This window comes from Nannobrachium achirus (assembly GCF_963921795.1).
Source record: "Nannobrachium achirus genome assembly, chromosome: 6".
NCBI classification, from domain to species: Eukaryota; Metazoa; Chordata; class Actinopteri; order Myctophiformes; family Myctophidae; genus Nannobrachium; species Nannobrachium achirus.
The window spans coordinates 39,442,196-39,469,841 of record NC_137815.1 but is presented as its reverse complement, the minus strand read 5'-3'; the positions used below and the strand labels follow the sequence as shown (position 1 = coordinate 39,469,841).

General features: G+C 42.9%; 1 protein-coding gene across 1 annotated transcript in view; it reads left to right on the top strand.

Moving 5' to 3' along the window:
• Positions 1–19,800, top strand: part of trim62.1 (tripartite motif containing 62, tandem duplicate 1) — a 38,514-nt gene extending 18,714 nt beyond the window's left edge. The window contains exons 3-6 of the mRNA XM_080727677.1: positions 5,803–5,898; positions 10,030–10,286; positions 12,077–12,192; positions 18,002–19,800. Of these exons, the coding sequence (XP_080583803.1) occupies positions 5,803–5,898; positions 10,030–10,286; positions 12,077–12,192; positions 18,002–18,552 (1,020 nt within the window). The 3' untranslated portion in view covers positions 18,553–19,800. The remainder of the gene's footprint in view (positions 1–5,802; positions 5,899–10,029; positions 10,287–12,076; positions 12,193–18,001) is intronic.
• The last annotated feature ends 7,846 nt before the right edge of the window (positions 19,801–27,646 follow it).

Genomic DNA, 27,646 nt, shown 5'->3' with positions numbered 1-27,646 from the left:
CCTGACTTGTGTGTGTGTGTGTGTGTGTGTGTGTGTGTGTGTGTGTGTGTGTGTGTGTGTGTGTGTGTGTGTGTGTGTGTGTGTGTGTGTGTGTGTGTGTGTGTGTGTGTGTGTGTGTGTGTGTGTGTGTGTGTGTGTGTGTGTGTGTGTGTGTGTGTGTGTGTGTGTGTGTGTGCTTTCTACTATTGTGTGACCTAAACTTGGCAAACACGGTATAGAGCAGTGGTTCCCTAACCTCTTTAGCTCAAGACCCAAAAGAGAAATTAGACGTTTGCCCGACAGCGGACCCAGACTAGTGAAAACAGCAGATCTACAAGCTCACAACGCTGCGAGAAGCGACGCGTTGTGAGCTACTTCTTAAACATTTGGTTTCAAATGTATGGAATTTTCTTTTATTTCTTCGTGGAATTACTGAAAAAAGAAAAAGAAATCTGCAAATTTATTTTTTAATTCATGAAAAACTTTGCTTTTTAGGGAATGTTTTTGAAAATGTTTTGAAATAATAATAATTAAAAACAAAATGTAGGAAACAAAAAATGAAGACCCATAAAAATGTGTCTGCAGCCCACGAATGGGTCCTGACCCAGTGTTTGTGAACCAGTGGTATAGAGAATCCAGGAGTTGTGGGGTCAGCAGATTGGAATCCTTCATTAACTACTGTCTGTGGCTTCTCTTCCTCCATTTGATCTGGACTCTGGACAGTGCTAGGTTTGCTTTGTGTTTGTTGAATGAATAGATAGATAGCTTTAGCTTTAGTCGTTCCAAACCCTGATGCTCAGGTATGCCCTACGCTGTTGGTTTTCCTATTAAGAAGCTAATAATGGCATCGACCTGGCATCCTTGTCATTTAATCGAATCACAGACTAGTTAACGCCAAGAGATACAGCAGCTTGGGGAATGCCTTGAACTACATGGTAAGATGGAAAACCATCTTGTGTATGAAAAGACATGGCAAATAGAAAGTAGACTCATACACAATCCTCCAAAAATTGAGTTGAGTTAGTCCCTGTATGATAATATCCACTATGTTCCGTTCCTCATTGACAGTTTGTAAACACATTTTTGCATGTCCTGTTTGATTATTGGAAGTGCATATAAGTATTCTCTTGGGAGTTTATCTTCATGTATTTCCCTGTTTGTGAATACATGTTCAGACTGTAAAAACAAACAGCTATCCTCTGTTGTATAGCATCATAGCAGATGTAGGCCTACAAGCTCACAACACGATTGATCAGCAATCCTTGGTGCAGGACAATGTAATGTAACAGTATATGGCTTTATTTGACGGCATTCGTTTCGTATGAAACCATGTAGTCTCTTGTGTTTTTCTCTCCCCTTGTCATTGTGAGAACTGATCATTTATTCTATTTCGCCCGATGTAATTGAAATCCCATCTTGAGGTTGAACAGAGTCATTTATCCCCCCTCTCTCTGGTTGGAGCAGAATGATTCACTTCTCTGTTCTCCAGTGTACAGTACAAGCCTTTCTTGGTAAAGCAACATAAAACACAGTGCACATATTTAGGATAGGCCATGTTTAAGCGTGTAACCAAAATGATTCACTTTCTGTTTAGGGCTGATTAACCGAAAATGTTATATAAATAATATATTGTAAATTATTTAAAATGTATTTGACTGGGTAAAATGTATTTAACTTCATACAATTCAGTGCTGCTGTAGCAGTGCTACACGATCGTCCTGCCTTTTCAAAGCGACCTTTGGCACTCTATAGTTGGACTGGATGCACAATTAATTAGTTGTAGATGTGCTTGGTTCTATTATGGGACACTACTTTTTCTACCAAATGTGCCAGGGTTTAGTAGCCTGGTAAGTAGTAAACCATCCCGGTCGCACAAATTCACCCGACCAGGCTAAGGGTTTAGGTCTCTGATGGAGTTTATGAACCATCCTGCTCACTCAGTCCTTCAAATGCAGGCAGATCAGCGGCTTTGTATTCTGATGTACAGTATGTAAATACCAGTGAAAGTTACCTTTCCAGAAAGACTGATGAGGGATGACTAAGCTGTTCATCGTGTTGCCTCTGTCTGCTTGCTGCATTCAAGTATGTCATTTGAGCAACATCTTAAGCTAATGCAAGCTCGTGCACGGCAATGTTGTATCTATAAATATGACATCATGCTGCGATTAACCGCAGAAAACATCCTTTTTGTGTACACATTTAACGGGGAAAAAAGCCCATCCCTAACACACACGTACCTGCCCTGTTTCTTGTCCTAACCACCATGCTGATAACTTTGAAGGTGTGTTATGCCGGTGCCCTTGTGACAACACCTATGCGGTGACAACGGTGCAAGGGCTGGCCGTGCATGGACGGCATATTTTCCGACCCTGTGCCCATAGTGATTTACAAGAAGCTCATAAAGCAGCAGACCTGTCTGTAACGGCTGCTGTGTGCTCACTGCTTGCTGCTGCTCTGTTGGCTGGCAGCCTATTTACCCCGGCTGTCTGCTACCTGACAGAATTACAATCTGAGCTTGAGGAAGGTTATGCTAAACTGTCCTTGTAAAAATCACTTGCACCACAGTTTATGCGGGGGCTTTTGGGGTGTGCACACTGCACAGGTAGCCTAATGACAAGCGGATGAAAGGGGTGGATGCTGCTGTTTTTCAGTGGAATAAATGAATTATGAATTTGAGCAGCATATTGCCTGTGCAATGCTATATGCCCTTCAGGAGGGCTTTGAGTCAGAACCTTTTTGCAGGGTGCTTTTTGCATGGCATCTGTTGAAATCACAGGAATCCATTCTTTTATACAGTTTTGTGTGTGTATGTGTGTGTGTGTGTGTGCGTGCGTGTGCGACTGACTGTGCGTGTGCGCGAGCTCTCCCTCCCGTAGTCTCTTTCATTATACGTTCAGCGACTCCGCATGTTTTGTTCCCACCTCTACCGGTGCAGGCCCTTTGAAACCAATAGCTGCCTTTTTAACTGGTGAACGAGTGGCTGAATTTAATAAAGCTAGCAGCTGTGAGGAAAGTTTGTGGAATTTTAAGCATCTTGGAGAAATGTACGCCCCCCCCCCCCCCCCCCCCCCCCACACACACACACACCCCTCCTAACATGTACCCTGGAGCCGCTAATGTAATGCTGCCAAGAAGGACAGAAGGATGAAATTGGTTTTAGATTTATAACCCCCCCACCCCCCCCACCCCAATTCCATTCCCCACAGTTCGACATCCTGGAGAAATGTCATGTCAGACTTTGGTAACCAGGTGAGATGGACAAGAGAGGAGAAACTCCTTATACACACTTGTATATTCTTGACTGGCCTTTTCTCCGGGTTTACCCATCTGCAGCACAAAGCCACTACAGTTTGCTCAAAACGCTGCTGCCAGACTACTGACTAAAAAAGTACATTGGACCATATCACTTCCAGTCCTCAAATCCCTCCACTGGCTCCCTATTCAAGCTTGCTCTCATTTAAAAGTTCTTCTGCTAGCCCAGGGTTTCTCAAAGTGGGTGCCATGGCACCTTAGGGTGCCGCGACCAGTCCAGGGGTGCCGCTGAATACAACACAGAATAAATACGACGTGTCACGTTGTGACTATTAAAAATACAACAAATGATTTAAAAAAAACAGACTTTTAGATTATTAGATGAATGTAATCCTTCCCCAGTAAAGGTTGTCCTTTGAGCTAGACAGTCCGACAACACATGCAAGTCTGTGACGATGGTTCTTCCTCTGCCGGTGGGAGAGGCCTTTGACCCACCGCAGATGAGAGACTGCTGATCCTGCTGCACTCCTATTATTAACATGGAGAGTCACGTTCCCTCTCTGACTGCAGTACGGATTGTTTTCCTTGTCCTTGAAAGGGGAGGGGGAGTGCTTTATTTCCAACAGCCCATATTTTATCTGCCTTTAATTTCCCAGCTCATAATTGAGGTCAAGGATTCGCTGAATGTCAATGCTGTTTTGTACGGCAGGCTTTTCTGCCCCAAGTGGGTAGAATTTGATGCTACGGCAGCCCTCTCAAAAACGTTTGGATGAATGTGTGTGTTCTTTTTTGTTTTCCTCTATTTTGGTATTCATTCATGAGTGGCTGGTGTTTCTTAATGACCCTGCTAAACTGACAGTTCCATTTGAAGCTTTTCCTCTGCAGTGATGTTCAGGGGAAGCTGCCTGTTGTCTCTCAGGATTACAGAGAAGGTGACACACATGGCTGCATGACACACAGACCGCGTTTAGCGAAGAGGCAGGCTGTGAATACAAAGAGCAAGATGGCATTTTAACTAGGGCTGTCTCACAATATACGATATCAGGATGTGAATCAGGGATGCCCGTGTCATATTGATGAGCCCTTAAAGCAATATGTGCAGTGTATATATTTCTTTTGTTTGCTTTAATAAGAAATTCTGCATTTGTATTCCACTGAGCCTTACCCTACATTCTGGTAAATCCCTCTGCAATGTAGAGGAAGAATGAGGTTAGAGAATACCAAGGAGGACATGAAACATGAAAAATACTAAATCTAGTCCATGCCACTCTCAAAGCCCTTTTTGTTTTGGGATTTATGTATCTTGTGCCATTTTTCCTTTTGTACGTATCGTATTGGAATCATATTGTGAGTTACCTGGCAATATCCAACCCTAATGTTAACCACTTTCAAAATGGCAGATCTACGACTCGCGGAGCTTACAGATTGTCTCTTTTACTATTCATCATACAACACATTATAGCTCTTGAGTGGCTGTGTTGTCTTTTCTATTTGCACTGTTATCCATTCCCTCACTCAGGGCTGAAGGGAATGCATCTGCTGTTCCATGCCTCTCTTGAATATATATTGGAGAATGCATTTGGACAAGCACAGGGCCAAGTGTAAAACCTGCAAACATTTTGTGACAGGAGCCCATCCTGAGGAATATTGGAAGGGGCAGAGAGAAACACTGGTTATATGGGGTTGTCTGACTAGAGATGAGACCCAGTTTCTCGGACAGGGCCAACCATCTCCAGAGAGCTCATTTTCCTCTGAATAAACTTGCCTTCTTTGCTGGTCAGACTTGACATTTGCTGTGCTGTGACTCAGCGCGTGCCGAGCTGTTAATACAACCAGTCCAACGTAATCAATAAGTCATGGAAGCCCTTTAGGGCTAGAAGGTGTCTGAGACACCTGAACCTCCCACTGAGCTGCCAGAATGAGGAGAGTTCAACCTTGAAGAGAACTTGGACCTTTTGGAGTCAGTTCCCTTAGCAACAAGTTGGCTTAAACGAGAACAGTGTCACCCTTAACAAATCAAATGACCACCACATTCCTCTGGCTAAAGAAGTCAAACACAGTAAAACTGTAGGATTCCCAAAAAGAGATCCATCGTTTGAAATAGTGACACTTATAAAACGACGATTCAGTCAAGTTGTTTAACGGATTTTTGTAAGATGAGGATATTTAACTGTTGTCAATATACGCTACATGAGCTCACAATCTACAACACCTCACGATACGACATGCTGTGACTTTTGTAGATGGCTTATTTTTGCTATTCGTCGTACAAACAAAGTTAAGAAATCCCCATGAATTGTGTAATTGAAATAACAAATTCTTTGGGTGAAGAACTCCTAAGTGGTTAAATACAAAGTGATGGTTTTCAAGTAAAAGAAAATGGGGTATATATTTCATTTAGAGATTTTAGACGCCAATTAGCAAACAACCGAGATCGGCACCCTGCAAGTATTGTGTAGTTTGACCTGCTACCACTCCAGTATAATTCCAATGTAATGGATTAAATTGGGGATTTGTATGGAGGTCCTTTCACCAGTTTCTCATGTGGTGTTCTTTGTTTGTGTGTTGCAGAGGGAAATGAAGGAACAGCTGGCCACCCTGCAGGACAGCGAGAAGGGCCACACCGAGGCCCTGCAGCTCCTGCAGAGACAACTCACGGAGACGAAGGTACCTGAACGCCTGCACGGCTCGCCGCTCAAACCAGGCAGCTAATTTGAATCAAATGTGTCCATTCGAGTCACTTAAAGGAACCGGTTAACGTACAAAATTGTAGTAACGGGTGACAATAAACGGGGGGGCCGTGATCGCTGGCCATCTGTCTCCCTGCCTAACACGCTTGTATTGACAGTGAAATTTCGACAAGTAAATGGGATTATTGAGCAGCCGTTTTAATCTTGACAACTTGTTTTAATCAGCGGCACATGAGCATCTAGTCAATACTGCAGGTTTTCCTCCTCCTCCTTTCCTCTCTCCGTCTCATCTCTCCCCCGCAGTGACGTTGAGCTATTGTATGTCTGACAGGGAGGGTGGCTCTGCCGTCAGAGATATTTGTCACGCTTTCTGTTTACGTGTGGCTGTCTCTGCCGTCAGAGATTTCTGTCATTCTTTCTGTTTACGTATGGCCGTCCTATGTCACCGCGGTGCTTTTCAGTCTGTCTGTCCGTTAGAGTCCTTTCTGCCAGCCAACTAACAGAGAGGCAGATACAGGCTCAGTCCATTTGTGGCCTTTCCATCGACTGGATCTGACTGTGATTCATCTGTAGGTCTCCTTTGCAGCCATCTGCTGCTCCCCCGTAGTAAATCAGCATCACCATCTCATTACGTTTACATCCATTTGTAGAGGCTGCACTGCCTGGACGGGGGCCACAGTGTGACAAAAATTGATCTTTCCATCTCTCTGATGCATTTAGGAAGCTGACAATGGAGTGTCTCTGCACCCATACTGGAGCGTTTTTCAGTGTGTTCTCTCGTGATGATGAGCCCTGCTTTGTCACAGTCACATTGGATACTGGATTGAGCGTCGAAATGGCAGCATTTATCACAGAGCATTTTGAAGGCCTATTTTATAGTGTGTGTGTATAATGTGTGTGTACTGTGTATATATTGTGTATGTGTGTATACTGTATATACAGTATGTGTGTGTGTATATACTGTATACTCTCACACTCACACACACACACACACACACACACACACACACATGCACACACATATACTTATCTCATTTAATGACATGCCCAAAATAGTGATTGATTATCAATCAATTATTTAATTACATTATCAATTATTTTTTACAATCAATGAAATCGATTTGTTCGATTAACTGTTGCACCCCTACCGTAACCCCCTGCAGTTGGTCTTGAGGAGGGTGTAGAGATTGTTCTCCCTTGCCGGCCCAAGGCAGAGGCACCGTAGAGGAATGGAACCCCAGTGTCTCCACGGTCGGTGGTGGAAGAGAACTTTACCCCTGGCCTGCACCACCCAAATGCCCTTGTAATTCTAACCGTCTACTCTTGAGTCTGGTTGGACCTGATAGAGTGGGAAAGCAGCAGTACCGGGTGTCCCGAGAACCCGAGTTAGGGATCCGCTGCAGTGGAAGATGAGTCGTGGTGAGGAGCAGCAACGGAGCCTTTTTCTCAGCAGATACTTTGATGCTTAATCGTTAATCGTGGATATGTTTCATTCAGGAGCTTCCCATGCTGGCACGCTGTGTGCTACACCTAAATGAAACACAGCCCCAATCAATGTACTCGCCTTCAGTTGTGTTGTTTACCCGTCAAATGTACTACTGTACTAAATGTCTACTGTGAATAAGCTCCAACCAGCGACATTGTCTCTCCTCCATAACGGGCCGTGTGTCGGCCTTGTGCTCTGGAGTGTCTGAGGGGGCAGGAGACATTGTGTCCCCTTCTCGTGCCCTGAAAGGCAGCCAGCGAACCTCTTCGCTCTGTTGGCTGCAATCGCAGCCTTCCCAGCAACAAACCCTCAGCCTGCAGTGCCGGGCCAGACAGAGAGACGGACACGTCGGTTAAAGCGAATATGCCGAGCTGCTGCCGGTTCACCATCTCTTTCTCCTCTGTGTCATTAGCAATCCCAGGCGGGAGGACAGAGGGGGGACACACAGCCCACCTTGATGTCACAGCCCTGTGTGCCTGCACAGGAGGGATATTAATGGGCTCCCTCTGGAACACTGAGAGAATATTTGCCCTTGGTTTGAGAAGGAACACCAATAGGGTTGGATGGTGATTGATTTTTTTTCCTTCTTCCCTTTAGGCAGGAGTAATGAAGCCTTGGGTCACGAAGGATCCCGGCTCCTCTTGCGAGGAGTTCTAAATTGAGATCTTAGGTCTTTGCGGACACTTAACAGATGCACACAGAGAGTTCACATTCAGACATTACTTTAGTAGGCTTTCTGCCCTATTCTATTTTAGGAAAGAACGCAAATGTCGTTTCTTGCATAAAATAGGGCTGGGCATTGGGCAATGTATAGATATATTGATATTGCAACATGAGACTAGGTTCTTTCATCTGGGATTCTGGATATTGTGATTACAGCACAGATGTTTTTTCTTTTCCATTTTTTTAAATGGCGAAAATAGCCGATCTACAATCTCAAGCGTTGCAATTTTTACTTTTTTTATTTTTATAAAATGATTATCGTCACTACAATATTCGATCTATATCGATTATCAAGGTATTTGGAGGCATTTTTGTTTAATTGATGAGAACAAAACGTTTCAGACAGTGGCCCAGCATTAGGGCTGCAACTATCCATTATTTTATTAGTGATCAATTGTTTTAAACGAGTTTTAAAATATGTATTTTTATACACATGTATATATGTCAAGTCAACAAATTGATTACAACTTAAGCCCTATTCTTTGCTTTGTCAGACAGTGGTGTAATTCGAAATAGTTGAAACAGTCGATCTGACGATCTTGTAGATTTTAACTAGTTTTTAGTTTTGTAAAAATATACCCAAATTAGGGATTAATTATTCTCCGATTGTTTTATTACATTTTATTCGATTATAATCGATTAGTTGATTAGTTGCATTAACTGACCAAAAGGAAATGCTGGGTAAGGGTGCGGGGTCCGCTCATTGTTCCGCCGGTCCGTTGTTCCGAGTAGCGTCGGCAGGTTAGTTACTCACCCACGTCACGGAGGTTAGGGTTAGGTTTAGTTCATCGGCATACCGGCCCGTCTACCCAGCATTTCCTTTTGGTCAGTAGGTCTGGTGCTGCTTCTCTGGTGATTATTGCAGTCAGTGCTCTCTCATCTGGCCCCCTTTGTTCCGTCTCCCTCTCTGACGCTCTCTCTCGGTCTCTGATGATTCATTCCCTCTGATGTCCAGCTTCTCATTTCCCCCCCTTCAACGAAATCAATTTCCACAACTTCTCGCGCTCTTGCTTCTCGCTCTCAACTTGCAGCCCCTCTCTCCCTTGCCACAGTAATAGCCTTGTTTTATCTTCCAGTCTGCCGCTCCTCTAATCACCCACCTTCATACACAGGGGTTTCCCTTGGTAGCCCCCTGTCTGATGATCAGCCTGTTAAAACAAGTTTCCTCTGAATTTTTTTTACTAATGGCCTCAACAAAACAATATGCTGCAACCCGTGGGTTTGTTTGTCCATCGTCCGTTTGATACTGAGAGAGCGCTCACAAAATCAATGCACGTAGGAGCATAGTGAATGAATAAATGTTTACATAATGTTTATGTTGTTAAAGCAGTATTGCGAGCCCCGGGGATACGGAGTCTTGTCCAATTAAGAGTCTGCCACTGTAGCGACTGAAACACTTTAATGAAGCCTGCCGCTGTTCAAAGCCACTTTGTGCATTTTCATATTGCATTGAAAGAACGCATCAAAAGGAACTTTGCCTGAAAGCTTTTTTCTTTATGACAGAGTCAGTGTTTCTTTGTTTTTTTTGTTCTCCTTTATGAAGATTCAGTGGTGCAAAGTAACTAAGTACATTTATTCAAGTACAATACTATATATAAGTAAAATGTTTAGGTACTTTTACTTTACTTGAGTGTGTCCATTTTTCAATCATTTATATTTCTACTATAAGCCTTTTTTAAGTTTACCAATTAAATAAATACTTTAGCACCTTTACTTTGGTACTTTTTTGGATGCCAATGCTTTTGTATTTTACTAATTACAAATGCAGTATTTACTCAAGTCAATTTTTGAATGCAGTACTTTTACCTGTAACAGTATTTCTACATTGTGGTATTGCTACTTTGGCTACTTTCTTGGTAAAAGAAATGCAAAAAGTCACCTGCCTCTTGTCCTTTTCAGACGTCGGCTAAAGGTCTTCGAGCGACCATCGGCGACGCGTTCGAGCGCCTGCACCGGTTCCTGCGCGAGCGGCAGAAGAGCATGCTGGAGGAGCTGGAGATTGACACGGCGCGCAAGTTCGCCGACATCGAGCACAAGATCCAGCGCTACAGTCAGCAGCTGCGTGACGTCAAGGAGGGCATACAGATGCTGCAGGAGCGCCTCAACGAGACGGGACGCCACGACTTCCTGGAGGGCGTGGCCGTCACTTCCGAGAGGTAGGGCTGTCACAATTATTACATAATCGTCTAATCACAGTTATTTGACATAATCGCAATTATATCAATGTTCTTTTTAAAGAGTAAGGTGTCAAATATGTCAGTAATTTCTTTGTGTATTTAGGTTATGTGTCATAATTGCCATGTGCAACTTCAAAGCCTACAAGCCAAACAGAAATGTAATTGTCATCGACAAAAACACAATTAAATCAATCAATCGCAATTATTTGAATGACAATTAATCGTCATGTGAAATGTCATAATCGTGACAGCCCTACCGAGAGGTTTGCGAGGATCATTGCTGTTGTCCAGGGGTTCTGCAGCATTTTCATGTCAAGGAATCCTCCCCCCAAATTAATGTTTTTGGCTGCGGACCACCATCTGAAAAGGTTTCGTGCCAGCGGCCCCATAAAAGAAATGTGTTAAAATGTTTCAAAAATGTTCAAAATTTGTCACATTTAAGATTTTTGAAAATGGCAATTTCACAACAACGCCTCCCCTCCGGAAACCTCTCAAGGACCCCAGGGGGTCCCTGGACTCGACTTTGAGAACCACTGCTGTAGTCCAATACAGTCACAGTCAAGTCAATTGTATCTACAGTATATATTCTGACATATCCCAACAAGTTGTCTCGAGACACTTTGCATACAGAGCAGTTCAAGACCATACTGTACTCTTACAGAGAGCCAACATTTTGGCCATGAGCAAGAAACATCTTATCTAACAGGAAGAAACCTCGAGCTGAACCTGGTTGTGCTGTAGGTGGGCTGCCATTTGCCTTGACTGGTTGGGTTGAGAGAGACAAGAGACAGATGTACAGCACAGCAACAACAAAAATAAAGTAACAACAAAAGTATCTTGAAGCACTACTGTTAATATAACTCTAGATTACTTCACCAAATTCTATTTAACCACTTATCTTAAACCTTTATACTTCGTTAATCAAGGTCCCTCTGGGGTCTATTCTCCTTTTTTCCTGGTACACCAAATCTCTTCACCACAAATGGCTGATCTAGGAGGTCACAACTAAGTCATCGCATTGACACCTTGTAGATTGCTTTTTTTGCAGAATGTTAACCTATTTTTGCTGATTGTTTGCCTACAGTGTTATGAGATGCCCAGAATAGGGACGCTAGGATATCATAGGCTAGCATATTTAACCATATTATATGTCAGTAACTAAAGCACCCAGAAATCATTATTGAGGATGGTGCCTGTTCATCTCGTACTGTTTAATCATCAGGATTCCAGACATTTTGTAGAAAGTAAAACATTTCAACAGAACAGAATGTGCTAATCTCTGAGCAGATGGTGTCTTTTTGCCTGATGTAAACCAGCCGTATTGTTTAATCTGTGCGGGCGGTTTCATTGAACCATCCTAAAAGTTATCCCTGGTGTTTTTCTTTTGTTTGGTTCTTTTTATTACTTTCAGGCGAGGCCTTTTAATCAGCCTGGCAATTTACATGTTTTATATTCTTTTCTGGAGTCCAAATACACTCTCAAACTCGCTTCACCCCATGTTCTTATATAATGTGTGGGCGTTCACAGTTCATACTCTTTACTGCACCAGACCTGAGCCCTCTTGATGCAGACTGCTACTAATAATGTCTGTTGCTGTGGAATGATAGCCATGGGCATTCACAAAACATTTCCTCAGTTGTTAATGTCAACGAATCCACGTTCAGACCAGACACAAACCAGATCCATTGACTTGAGGCAGTAGAGCACACACACACAAACCAACAAAAGGACATGCATAGAATATGACATTGATCTGTTTTCTGTCATAGGATTAAAGGGAAGATACATGAGACCAATCTGACCTACGAAGACTTCCCGACATCCAAGTACATGGGGCCTTTACAGTACACAATATGGAAGTCTCTGTTTCAGGATATTTCACCAGGTATGTATCACCAGATATTACTGGAACATTACACTTGCACGTTGTACGAGTGCCTGCAAAACATTAACCCATTTAGGCCTGCTTTAACTATTGAAAAATAGCAGATATACAAGCTCACAGCGCGGCACCGAGTGCCGCGCTGCGAGCTTGTAGATCTGCTATTTTTGAAAAATCATGATTTCTTTTTGCAAGTCTTTGAATATATCTACTTAAAAGCAAACATTTGTAACTAAATATTTACTTCTGGGTGGTCCCTGGAACAACATATTTTGAGATGGGGGTCTGCGGCCAAATACCTGTAATTTTGGGGGTCCTTGACATGAAAAGGTTTGAGAACAGCATGATTTAGAGGAAGGATTTAGAAGTCGGGTCAAAGATATTCAAAGACTTGCACTCATTTTCACGATTTAAAAAAAATAGCAGATCTACAAGCTTGCAACGCGGCACTCGGTGCCGCGCTGTGAGCTTGTATATCTGCTATTTTTCTAAAGTTAAAGCATAAAATAATGGTTAAAGTGGTTAAAATCTAACGCGACTCGAGCGCGTTCCAGGTATTTGAGAGTTAAACGGTATCCACTGGGTAACTCGATGAGTGCACAGTGCTGTAACACAAAATCTCAAGGTTCATACAAAACGAGCATGTCCTCTAAGTGAGGAATGTAGTCAGGGTCACTCTGGACTGTTCATTATAATTTCATTCAGCAGCAGGATATCTGACCCAGATGATGAAATATCCCAGCGTGAGAACTAATCCCAACCTGCATTAACATTGCTGGGATGCTTGTGAGCCGTTATTGTTCTCTGATGAGATGTGGATGTCTGGAACTGCAGGGCTATGATGAACAGTCTATGTTAGAGACGGAACGTTGCGGAGGAGCTCCCCCCCCCCCTGGCTATGGCCATCACTCAATCTCACAGAAGATTACTTAAAGTAATGCACAAGGAATATTTCATTCCTTCGATCAATTCTCTCATTTTTAGCCGACCCTCCTGGCAGAGGGGAGGCAGGCAGTCTCTTGGCCTTCCTTGACCGGCTGCCAAATGGAACAATTGGTTCCAATTCATCACCAGTAGCTGCCAGTGAGACAGGACAAAGTCATTTCTGCCATCGTCATCTCTGTCTGTCTGTCTGTGTCTCGTAGGGATGGGACGATATGAAAATTTCATATCACGATTTTTGTGACAAAAGAAATCGCGATTTACGATATTACTGCGATAATCAAAATCCATTATCCTGGGGCGGAACATTTGCCAAAAAATAGCCGATCTACAAGCTCACAACGCGTCGCAGCGTTGTGAGCTTGTAGATCGGCTATTTCTTTTGCAAATACATTTGATAGAGAGTGAAAAAGGACTGTATCAAGTACGTATATTATTTAAAAAAGTACCTTTTACCAGTTATAGAGGGTTTAAGTGGTACCGGATATGCAGCTCGGCAAATAAAAGGTGAATTGAACCCAGTGCATGACGATATCAGGATAAATTAAATCTCCATGATACGAAGTGTTTTTTATCACGATAAATCGTCTTAAATCGCTTATCATCCCATCCCTAGTCTCTCGCTTCTCTCTCTCTCTCTCTCTCTCTCTCTCTCTCTCTCTCTGTCTCTCTGTCTCTCGCCCCTCTCTCTGTTGAATGCTTTCTTGGGAATGTATAACAGGCAAACAAACCTGGTGCCTGCCTTCACTCATCCAGCTGGCACTGCTGGCAGTGCGTGTGCCTGTGCCTGCATGTTTTGTGTAAGAACAGAAATTCATACTCAGAATGCTACTGAAAGTGTTGTAACACACTCTGGCATTGTCATTGACTGGAGGAGACACCGTCTCCCCCCCCCCCCCCCCCCCCCCTCACTGGCCAGTCGCATTACCAGCCCTCCTTGCTCATTTATGCTGACTGACATAAATGCTAGAGGAAGTGCACATGCAGTACAAAACCCTCCCTCCCACTGGAATCTGAGTCTCAGTCTGCTCCATGGATTTGTGAGAGAGCCATGGACACAGGCCTGTATTGTTCTTCCTGATGTGGCTTCATGATGACTGACTGAACTTGAACCCAGTGCTGCTCAGAGGCGGTGCGGTCGCTGTTTGAGAGCAGGGCTTCCCTAAAGCCCCATTGATACGTTGTCTTACACCAGCGTTGTGCACGGAATATAGCTGACCTACAACTTGAGCTCACAATGCTTCACTGATGCTTTCCTTTGTGAGCTAAATTAGGCTTAAACCAGTGGGGTTTTTTTTAATAGTTTTTGGGGGCTTTTCTGCCTTTATTTATGGTACAGTGGAGATTTGAGAGGAAACAGGGAAAGAGTCGGGGAGTGACACGCAGAAAAGTTCTGCTGGTCTGGTGAATCGAACTTGCGACTCGCAGTCAGTACACACTAGGGCTAGGCCATCGGTGCCCCCAGCCCAGTGGTACTCAAACCTTTCCATGACAAGGACCATAGTAGCCATGGCCTCAAGTTCACAACTTGTCGCTCTGCGGGGCGTTTTGAGCTTGTAGATCTGCAATTTTACAACTTCTTGTAAAGGGTTAGGGTTTTTGGAAACAGTTGACAGGAATGACATGCCGAAAATAGGGATGCCAGGTTGGAATGACATGCCTGGAATTTTTAGCTCATTCAATTGAATCAATTGCCTGGCATCCCTGCCAGGTTGGAAGTGGTAGAATTGGCGCAATCATCTTTTTTTATTTTAATTGAATCTTTTGATTGCATTTTATTTATCTTTTCACCTTACTCTCCTTTCCACAGGTTTCCCACGGTCATGAAATATTTTGAAATTAGAAATATATTTTTCCAGTACTGGAAAAGTTTTGGAATTGATCAAAATGGTCCTGGAAGGTCCTGGAACAAATAGCTATGCATTCTTTGGTTATTGATTTTGTTAATACCTCTGAAATGACAAATTAAACATTGGCCAAATTGTCAAATATTAGAGGCAGAAATTCCTCTACTCTTAGTGCTCGTCATGATTATTTCGGGGGTCACGGCCTGAAATGGTTGAGAACCACTGGCATACACTACCTGTCTTTGGGCATTGCGCATAGGAGTAAGCGACTCGTTATTGAGCTGAATTATTGTTATAGTCTTGGAAATCTAGTTAAATATTCTGGAGAAGTTTTGGAAATTAATTGGTAAAGATGTGTGGGAACCCTGTTTCCAGTTGGCCCCCTCCCTGTGGTAATCCACTGCCCTAACCCACATATACTGCACAGAGAGCAGCTTTGGGCCTGGGGAGCCGTTCACATCCCATAGCTGTAATTACTGCTCTCTGCTCCACTAGTATTTGCATACCTTGGTATGACATTGCTGCTCGTTTGGACTCAGGGGAACTCTTGACTTTGAATGAACTCTGTGGTCATTTCTTCTTTTTTTTTTCTCTCTCTCTCTGGACCATAGTTTATTGTGTATAAATATGACATTTAAATAACAAAAGTACCACAGCGTAGTTTCATCGTGTGACTCTTGTTTGTTTTTTCAACTTCCTGAAATGGGAAGTGTCAGAGTGTCAGATAGGGGCCTTCCACCATCCTCTCCCTCAGGGCAGGATGAGTATGATCATGTGGTTGAGCTGCCACATTAGTGGTAGTGAGTCAACGTATTCTTTTTCTTCAGTAATCTCCCTGGTCATATTATAGTGAAGTGGTTCTCAACCCAAGGGGGGGGTGGCACATGACAGTAAAGCGACAATTTAAAGGGCCACTTCACCTCTGGGACAACCCGATCTTATTTTATTGTTGTTTGGGACACGATCAACACAATCCTGAGTAATTTTTTGTGTTCAATCTGTGTTTTTAGATATTTTAGTATTTCAGCATGTACTAGTGATGCATTTTGCATCATATGATGCAAAACGCATCACTGATTGTGTTGATCGTGTCCCAAACAACAATAAAATAAGATCGGGTTGTCCCAGAGGTGAAGTGGGCCTTTAAGGACTTTTAAGACCTTTTTATTAATAAAAAAATAAATGAAATAAAAAAAGATCATTACTGCATCAAAAGTAATCGACAAACTACACTATAAAACTGGTCAAACGTGGCCAAATAATTTTGAGAAACAGGCAAAATTTCTGAAAATAGCTGATCTACAAGCTCACAACACCTTGCAAGGAAGGCATTACTAAACGTCACTGTCTGTGAACAAGTATAGTTTACACACACACACACACACACACACACACACACACACACACACACACACACACACACACACACACACACACACACACACACGAATGCTGTGTGACAAAGCAACAGGCTACAAGTCATTTTCAATGGAAGCCAGAAACATGAAGTTACAATTTGACAGCCGAACCTTGTCACTGCGTGACAGGCTCTACCAAAAAGAGCTCACCATTGACGCACTGAAGCGTCAATCAATCCTATGTTTTTGTTTCACAATTTCCACTCTCCTTCTCCCTACAATTCCTGCTCTGTTCCCTCGCATGGAAAAATGAGCTGCTGGTAATCATTTCCTTGGGCTGTTTAACCCTAGCCTTTTCATTTACGCAGTGTGGCTTCAGCAACACTTCAACAGCGACCCGGCGACCGTTTAGCTGACCACGCTTGGCCATTTTGTAGCTTTTGTCGCCACTAGTGTGTGAACGCAGTATAATAATACAACAATAAACTATACTATGCTCATAAACACACGCTCATGCTCGCAAGCACACACACACGCACATCGGTTCGTATGTTTGATTGCTAAAGTCCACACCTACCTACCCTCAAACACGCTCTTGTGTTTCTTTCATTTCCACTGATGAATCCTTCTTGGTGACATTTTGGTCGTTATACATGCTTGACTCAACACCCCCCTCTCTTCTGTAGAGTGGTTGAGCTGCTCACTGCCTCGGCCCTCAGCATAACAACCATTCACACACAGCTGCAGTCAGAAACAGAAGTTGAGCCATGAAGCCAGATTTATACTTTGTTGTATGATGGTGTCTCCAATCTATAAGCTCACAACGCATCGCATGTTTGCAGATCAGCTATTCTTGGCAGTCGGCACCCGATGCCATCTTACAACGAAGTATAAACATACAGTGACACAGCACATACGTATGTGTATACTGTAGGTGTGCTGTTTGCCTAAGCTCTCTCATTATTTATTGAAGTGGGGTTTGTTTTTATTCTCTCACTCAGTAATTTCTCTTTGATCAGTCCTACCTGATCTTATCTGTAATTGGTTTGTTTATCTGGGCCAACCGTTTATTTTGTGGGCGACACGGCTGTGTGGCCGAGCGTATTAAATTAGGTAAAAGCACTGATGACTCACTATCCCTTTCACTCTCCATCCTACTCTCGCTCCCTCGCCTTAATCCCTACGGTCGCTCCCTCCATTTACGCTCTCCGTTGTCTCTTGTTTTCAATCCCTCTCCCAGTGCCGGCTAGGGATGGGACGATAAGCGATATTATCGTGATAAAAAACACTCACGATAATCGTATCGTGGAGATTTAATTTATCGTGATATCGTCCTCCGTCATGCACTGGGATCAATTCACCTTTTATTTGCCGAGTTGCATATTATCCGGTACCACTTAAACCCTCTATTATTGGTAAAAGGTACTTATAATATACGTAGTTGATTCAGTTGTTTTCTTCACTCTCTATCAAATGTCTTTGCCAAAAAATAGCCGATCTACAAGCTCACAACGCGTTGCAACTGTGAGCTTGTAGATCTGCAATTTTTTGGCAAACGTTCCGCCCCAGGATAATGGGTTTTGATTATCACTATAATATCGTAAATCGCGATTTCTTTTGTCAAAATAATCGTGATATGCAATTCTCATATCGTCCCATCCCCAGTGCCGGCAGCCTTGACCCTTGACCCCATCACGGCGCACCAGAGGCTTATCCTGTCGGACGACTGCACCATCGTGGCCTACGGGAACCTGCACCCGCAGCCGCTGCAGGACTCGCCGCGCCGCTTCGACGTGGAGGTGTCCGTGTTCGGGGCGGAGGGCTTCGGCACGGGCGTCCACTACTGGGAGGTGATGGTGTCGGAGAAGACCCAGTGGATGATCGGCGTGGCCAACGAGACGGTCAGCCGCAAGGGCAGCATCCAGATCCAGCCCAGCCGCGGCTTCTACTGCATCGTCATGCACGACGGCAACCAGTACAGCGCCTGCACCGAGCCCTGGACCCGCCTCAACGTCAAGAGCAAGCTGGAGAAGGTGGGCGTCTACCTGGACTACCCCAAGGGCCTGCTGGTGTTCTACAACGCGGACGACATGTCCTGGCTCTACACCTACAGGGAGAAGTTCTCCGCCAAGCTGTGCCCGTACTTCAGTCCCGGCCAAAGCCATGCCAACGGCAAGAACGTGCAGCCGCTAAGAATCAACACTGTGCGCCTTTAAGAGCAACACTCGCCAAAAAAAAACACAGTGACCTGCGGGCTGGGATCTTTCGGCCTTGCGTATCCGTCACAGATGAATCCATAAGACTTGATAGGTTTAAAAAATTTAAAGAGATGATTTTTAAAAGGAAATGTTTAACAGGGTGTTTGACATGGTGATTTCTTTTTTCGGTATTAAGACTTGTGTGTGTGTATGCTGCTGCTCTTATCACCTGTGCTGTTTCGCTGTTTCTTCTCTTTCTGCCTCCCTCTCCTCCTTTCTCTCTCTTAGGATTTTTGAAATACATTGTGGCCTGGAGTGGAGTCTCATTCTCCTTTTTTCCATTAAAAAGCTGTTGAGACTAATGGGGACAGAAGGACCCCTGAGCTCCTTTTGGGGCCTCTGTGACCCAGAATGGGATTTTTCCTTTTTCTATTATAGGGACTGTCCCAGGCCCACCTCGCACAGTCCCAGGGGCCAAGGCTTTTCCTTATCAGACTCCACACTGACACTGACATGATGGCCCTCTGGACACTGTCTTATCTCTGCTGTACAGTTAGCTTAGCTGTGTTTGTACTCATTTCCTTTGCCCACACTGTCAGGCTTGACAAGCCTTTCGGCACTTTTCACATCCATATGTGTGTGTAATGTATGTGTGTGTGTTTGACCCTTTTAATGATGGGAAATATGATGTCATGCTCTTGGTTTCTCGGCTGCTCTCTTTGGGTCACATCGCAGATATGTCCGTGAACAGGGTCCATTGTTGCGAGGAAGGCTAATACCGTTTCATGTCCTCCAGAAATATATGTCGTCGTGTCACTGACAACAAAATGAATGAAGGAGTTTGAGGGTTGACACATTGACCTCACCAGCCCACCACCCCCTGTTCTCGCCCGTCCCATCCTCCACCTGTGTGTGATCTGAGGGTATGTCATTTGTCTGAGAATCAGCTGCTATTCTGGTATGTGGGTCCTCACTGTTTGCATGTTTGTACATATCGCAAGTTATTAAGGCATTCATTCTCCTTCTGCTGCTATACGTTTATTTCTGCTCTTTTCCATGTAAGCGTGGGTGTTCTTGGATTCTACCTGCACAGTATAGAGCATCGCAGCGGAAGTGGATTCCTGGGGTCACTTAATATTCCCCATTCATTTTCGCCATAGACTTTTACAAAAATATGTATAACAATTATGTTAAGCCTCGAACCAAGCCATCCAGGATGGAGGTGAATCATGACCATATAACCTTTTTTTCTATGAAAAGAACATTTTGAAAATCGCTAAACAAAGGGTAGTTATTAAATGTAGTATATAAAATAATGTAATATTAAAATATGTTCTCACATAGGATCAAAGGTTATATGATCATGATTCACCTCCATCCTGGATGGCTTGGTTCGAGGCTTAACATAATTGTTATAAATATATTTGTAAAAGTCTATGGCGAAAATGAATGGGGAATATTAAGTGACCCAAGGAATCCACTTCCGCTGCGACGCTCTATACCTTTGGGTATTTGATCATCTATACTGTTAACACCCTAGAACAGTGATTCTCAACCGGTCGGCCGTGAGTGTGTTGCAAGTGGTCCCCCAAATAATTGGCACATCAGCCCACTACGAAAAATTAGCTTTCATTGTGATGCCAATAAATAAGAACTTAAAATTGTACTACATTGGTTCCATTGATCCAAGCCGGAACACAATAATCAATTGATCATCAAAATAAAAATGCTCTGAAAATCCACCTGTCTCCATCATCTGACCACTTGACTGACACTGTTAAGTGGTCAGATGGGTGGGCTGCCAACGCTTTTGTCCAGATCCAGAAAAGGTTGGGAACCACTGCTCTACAACAGTTCATGCTTACGTTTCTCTGCTTCCTGCTGTCATAATGTGTTCCTTGTGTCTTAGTGTTAAAATGCCAGTCAAAATGAATGAATTGGAACTACTTTTAAGTAGATTATTGTCAAATGGGGAAATGACCACTAATTGAAACATAGCTGTCATTACTTTGCAGATGCTGAAGTCTGGAAAGCTTAAACCTGACATCCCTATTTTGGGCATGTCCTTGTAGGCAAATATTCTTAATAGCCTAGGCCTGAATATTTAATTTATACAGTACATGGTGAAAATAGCAAATCTACTGGCTCACAACGAGGTGCATTGTGAGCATTTAGATCAGCTATTTTTGCTGTGGGACACCATTGTACGACAAGATATAAATCAGGCTTAAGATGAGATGATACATTGAAAGTTTTCTTTTTTTTTATATATATATTCGTGGAGTAAAACGGCATAATTTCCATGGGATGCGATCTGATGAATGCACTTGCATTGTTAGACTATTGACAAGGCTGTCAGTGTATTACATGATGGTTCAGCCCCTAATAATATCCTCTGAGCCTCAGTTATGTGGTTGCTACTCAAGTGCTCGTGTTTTTTACTGGTTCTACACAAGTACTCCACAGTCTGCGCTAAGAGACCCTTGTCCCTAAGCCAAATCCATCACGCAGAGTGTATGTGTGTATTCGTGTGTGCGCACACTCTTCCTGGACTTCGTTCTGAATTTTAACTCGCATCAGCCCACATGGCCCTCCAGAGGGGCTCTTGGCTGTAGTTAAATGTATTTTATTGCGAAAATTGTTTTGAACCCGGTGTGAGAGTCTTCCACAGAAATTTAAGAGCAAAAAAATATAATTTCACATTCCCCTCCCTTTGCTACTGTACTTATATAGTGTTTGAATGTACGTAAGTCTGTATATCTGTGTTGTCCATTTGAAAGTTTTATTGGATATACCAAGGTGGACATGAGTTCCACTGTGTGCAGTATCAGTATGATGTGGACCTGGGTCAAATGGTTCTATAGAGATTACAAAGAACTTGGCATTTGTTGTAACCTGCTTGGAGAAATGGACAGGTGGCTCTGCTGCATAGGATCCTAACAGAGTGCAAATTTGCATTTGTACACTCAGAGTTAGACTTCTAAGGGTCCATTTGGTCAATCATTAGCAGGTGAATACCCCCGGAACGTCATCGAGCACCTGGGGTTCCCTGGTCCTCACATTGAAAACCAGTTTTATAGGCAGTGACACAAAGATTAGTACTTTATACATTTTCCTCTGATTGGCATGGATAACCCAACTCACCTGGTACATCAAGTAGGATAATACAAGGATTATTGGCAAATGCTTCATAGTAAAATCCTGAATGTTGATTTAACTCTGGGAGTCCATTTGTTACTGTTGTTTACGTGGCCCAGGTGTGGTGGTCCCATAGAGACCTCTGTGGGGTCTGTCTTAAGAAAGATGTTAATTCCGTGAATGATTTGGGTGTCAAGAAGATTCTTAATACGAGATGGTGGTGGGTAAAATTGTGGTGGTTATAATGGTAATGCAAAAATGATGATGACTGACTGACACCCTTTGATGATTATAATGATGATCATGTCCTTTTTTCTGATGATGGCCACTGTGCATCTATCGTTGTGTGAACACACCCTGTAGCGAGCTTTCGCCGCTAAAGGTTTGTGGAGAAACTGTTTTGATGTAATAAAACGATACTGTTAAGAACAGCCTAATTGTCGTGACTCTGTCCTGGTTTAGTAGCGGTGCACCAACTTGCACAGACACATCATCACACATCATAGGAATCATGTCTAGGGAGCGGAGGAGGAATGGTATTTGTAATGCTCTCTCTGCCCGTGCTTGTCCATAATGTACCTTCTGAACAGTTCACCATCAGAGATCTGAAGCCTGCCTACAGTCAGTGGTGGACAGCTAGGAAGTACATTTACTAGTACTGTACTCAAAGTCACCTTTTTTGAGTATCTGTACTTACGGTAGTTTTTGTATTTTTGGATACTTATGACTTTCCCCTACATTTTAAAGGCAACAATTGTACTTTCACTCAACTACATTTCAAAGACAAATATTACACTTTCACTCTCACTTCTTTTCATTTCTAGGTAGGAAAATGTATATAGTGAATTAACCATGTACTGTAAGCCTGTGATGTTACAGGCTTACAGTACATATTGAAATTAGCAGATCTGATCTACAAGCTCAAATTTTATATTGATTTGCTATTTTCACTATTGACAGGAGATTTACATTTCTTAATTTTAATTTGTTCTTTTGAACACTTAAATATTGCAAAAAGCATGTACTTTTGATTAAGTATTTTTTAAAGCAAGTACTCCAGTTCTTTAACTCAAGTACAAACTTGACTGAGCAACTTTCACTTGCACTGTAATATATGACCAGTCAACAATCAATACTTGACTCAAAGTACTGTTGTTGAGTGCATTGTCCACCACTGCCTACAGTCAGACAACCGGCGTCCTGCAATGAAGTCAGGTTGTTCTGATGCTGTCTCCGCTCTGTTCTCATTCTGAGGCGTTTTCTCCAGACACACAATGAGCGAAAAAGACGAGGTGCATCATGATCGCTGTCTGCCTGAGACAAATGCTCTCTCACTGCAGGTGAGAGACGTCAGCCACAGATGCAGTACGTGCTTCTCCACATTCACTGGTTGTCTGTTACTGTGATTCTCATCCTTTTTAATTTCGGTGACCCCCAGTTTGATATGTGTTAGGCCACGAACCCCCATTTGATATGATTTTTATCTCCCCCAGTCAACATGTACAATACTCAGTGTTAATGTAAATCTCTCAAGAGTTACAGAACCGTAGGGGTCCATTTGGTAACTATCAGTCAATTACGTACTGTAGATGGGCACCCCCTGGAACTCCCTCAAGGACCACTGGGGGTCCCAGAACCAGTCCCTGTAAAATACCAGTTTTCAATGATTTGACCTTGGGATTAGTTTGCGAGATCAAATCCAGAGATAAAAAGTGGAACTATCCCTTTAAGGACAAGGGTGAATCGATTGTCATACATTTTTAATGAAATTCTTGTATAGAGTGGTGCACCATGATCATACAGTACATACCAGATGGGTCACTTGAGGCTGTTTGAAACTATATGTGTGTGTGCGTGCGTGCGTGCGTGAGGGGGTGAGGCTGAAGGGGTGAGGGGGTGGGAGGGTTGATACTCGACCATGCAGTTTTAATTTCTAATTCCAGCTGAATTGACTCTCGTTGCATCACGATTACATCTCCCCTGCAGCAGAACTGTGCTGTTTGAAACATTGAGATTGAGCCTCTTTGTTCACTCCAGACCCCCCAGGCAAAGTGCCATCTTTTTATCATCTTTGACTTGGTGTAACTTTCTCCCCCCCCCCCCAGATCAGCATTCACTGTTCCTGACCTCAGGAGAAAGTGTCCATTAACCAGTGACTGAGCCCTCTGCCGTGAAACCACCATCTAATTCAGCTGACATGTGACCATCCTGAGGCAGGCATATTATGGTCTGTCACTTTTGTCACCTCCTTACTGTAAGGCTGCATATTCCGTCATCTTCATAAATCACATTATCTCACTTGTTGCTCTGTGTTCACATGTGAATTCAAAGATATCCGAGGGCAACTGGTTACAGTAAAGATTGTTGCATGATGCACAGCAGTACGGTATGTGTTATGTAAGATCCTATGGCATAATTTTTAACCCCCAACCCCCCAGAGTACGCTAGTTTCTAGTTAGGAAGCACACACAGCCACCCACACTAACCATTAGGCATTACACTTTATATCAACATTGTGTTGGATATTACAGTCAAACTCAAGCAAGTTACTTAGGTGGCAAAGTAGACGCGTGTGTGTGTGTGTGTGTGTGTGTGTGTGTGTGTGTGTGTGTGTGTGTGTGTGTGTGTGTGTGTGTGTGTGTGTGTGTGTGTGTGTGCTTGCGTGCGTGCGTGTATATATATATATATATATATATATATATATATATATATATACATATACATATACAAACATATATATATACATACATACATACATACATACATACATACATACATACATACATACATACATACTGTACATACATACATACATACATAAATACATACACACACACATACTATCTCTCTCTCTCTCTCTCACTCACTCACACACACACACACACACACACACGCACACCTCCATATAACCATAGAATATATATATATATATATAGTTATATTTTAGTAGAAAAGGTATCATTTTGTATATGACAAATGGCACTTTGACAATGTTTAAAGGTAGGGTAAATGAGATTCTTTTTGTTAAAACAGTTTTTAAAAGGTTAAAGTATAAGCTAATTTCAGCCAAACAGAAAATGTATGAGCCCATTTATCAGCTTGAATTTAATAGTGTGCCAATTTTGCCTGCTGATTTCTTAGTGGCAGCATTCCAACTTAATTGTTTAATCTGTATTCTGTGCTCTGTCCCTGATTGGATAAAATTGATATCCCGACCTAAACATTCATGTACTGCTTTCTAAAGAGCAGGAGAGACTCATGTTACTGTTGTTACTACACATAGCAATGAGTACTATCCCAATATAGAGCTAATTAACACAGTATTACTTGCGCCAGCAGAGCGTGCAAGTACTGTAGGTAGGTAGGTACTAGGTAGGTAGGTAGGTAGGTTGGTAGGTAGGTAGGTATGTACTTGTAGGTAGGTAGTTATGTACATGTAAGTAGGTACCTACCTACTAGGTAGGTAGGTAGGTAGCTGTGTGTGTTTGAGCCAGGCTGTTAATAAAGGCAATGTCATCATTAGCCAATGAGGGAGCAGCATTCCTGGTGATGTCAGAGTAGTTTGGTATACCAGTAAGACGCCTAATTAAGGGTGAGGTCGCGCAGGACGAAATTCACAGAGGACGGAATTCATTATTAATATATCGGACCACTGATACCCATATATGAAGATCCATGTATATTGAGATATGGGCATATTGGTTGGATCGGAAGTTCGACAAAAAAATCTTGTTTCATACAACTGTACAGTAACGGCAGGGGAAACATAGGCAAAAATCTGAGATACACTATACGTGTGCAAAAGTTGGAGTCTGTAGAACCAACCGTTTGCTGTGAGACCCCAGACATGCTTACTCGGTTACTCGTTATGTGAAGGTCCTATGACGTCTGACATCATACATACAATCCCTTTTATGCCCATATATGGAGATCCCTGTCTGTAGAACCAAAAGGTGAGACCCCAGACATGCATCCATGCGTGTCAGTATCTGTCTCTTAGTCCTTGTCCCCTTTTATAGGCATATTGGTTGGATCGGCGGTTCTACTGAAAAATGTTGTTTTGTACAACTGTACTTCAGGGATCTCCAAATACTGTGGGCATACAAGGGACAAGGATGGAATGTGATGTCACGGATACTCAGGGTTGATCCTTGATAAGGTGATGTCACAACAGTGTGATATGTCACAATGTCAACGATGTCACAACAATGTGACATTGACATTGAGGCATTATGACTCTACGGACAAGATGTGCCGGTTTTTTGAGCGGTGGTAAACCGCTCCATAGAGTGGCTGTGCGTGTGTCTGTAGCCTTTTTCAACAGCGTTTTGCCATAGCAAAATGTGTGTACGTAGCATCATGTTTGTCTAGTGATGTCAATGCTGTATGTCTGTAGCCTTTTTCCTCAGCGTTTTGCCATAGCAAATCGTGTGTGTAGCATAGCCTGTACATCCTAGACTCAAATCCTAGTCTGAAGACGCAAGCACGACCACCGCTCACTTCACATTGGGTGTGATTTTATTATTGTTAACTGCAACCTGGTCGCAATAAGAGCATTCCTGGTAATGTCATCATTAACAGCCAATAAGGCAAGCAGAGCACACCTCACAGCGTGCTCTGCTGGCACACAAGTTGTGCACAAGGAGCAAGTTGGCACCTCGACAGAGTTCTATTTTAAATTAGTTTTTAGTTCTTCTTTGAACACAGACGTACTTTTGAAAAGGTGCATGTCCATTTGAATCCCTCCTTCAGATGGGCCCGTTCTCTGCTCAAGTAGGGCTCATCCCTATCATATACAAGCTGCTATTTCTTTAAAGGGACATATAGCCTGTACTTACTGTAACTGGACTTGGCTGTCCTGTTTTGAACCATGATCCAGTTTGCCTCTGGAGATGATGGCCTAACTTCTGACTTGTCTCTTCCTTTGTGTGACTTTGGATTACACAAGATGCTGGATGTGGGCGTGAAAGTGCACCCCTGAAGCCTTTCATTTTGATAAAGCAGCGTGCAGAAGTGAGTCACATGTTTGGTGCAATATGCAGCTATTCACTTGGCTGAGAGAGTAGCTAAAGCACTTGAGGGCGTGTGTGCCGTCGTTGCTTAAGAATGATATAACCCCATTTACAGGAAAAATGTCTAGGCATTTGTGACACTATACTTTACCATTATCTTATTTGTCATTCATCATCTGTTGTTGTGACAGGTGAATGCAGAAAGGATGGGGGGGATGTGCAGGTTGCCACAATGAAGTCACAATATCTTGATTGAACCTTGATATTTTGTCATCCCTTCAGTTTTTAAACGATAAATCTGCAAATCCAACTCACTTTATCTTCTCTCTCTCGATGTTGGTTCTCAATGTGTACTGTAATGTGTACTGTAACCCCCTCAAGGACCCCTGGGGGTCCTTGAGGGGGTTACAGTTAAATTATTCATAGGGACCAAATAGAACCCTAACACTCCATTTGGCCACATATTTATACACCCAGTTTAATGAACACTGAGAAGTTACCATGTAGATTTACTAGATTAGGGCCACACAGATTTCTTTATGTATGAAATGAAGGTCTACTCTGCAGCCTAATGCATATCAAACTGGTGGTCCTTGGAAATAAAAGGTTGAGGAATCATTGGATGATGAGCCACTCCTATTGAATCATCAGGACATTGATGTCTACATCTATTTAATTGAAATCACTAGGATAAATGAATAACTGTCCACATACATCAGAAGATCACACATATCCAGACACTATAGGTGTTTCTTAATCTGAGTTTAGTATTCTATACTGTATGTTTCTGCAAGATTTGTCTGTACAGGTCTGAATGCCTTGTCAGTTTCGCAGAGAGAGGTGTGGTATCATATACCGTAGATAGACTCATCTGTATGCTCAGCCTTAGCCCTCGGCTCCATCAAAACGATTCTTTTGTCTCCCAGAATCCCCCTCATCCCGCTCCTGTTTCATCCTATAGC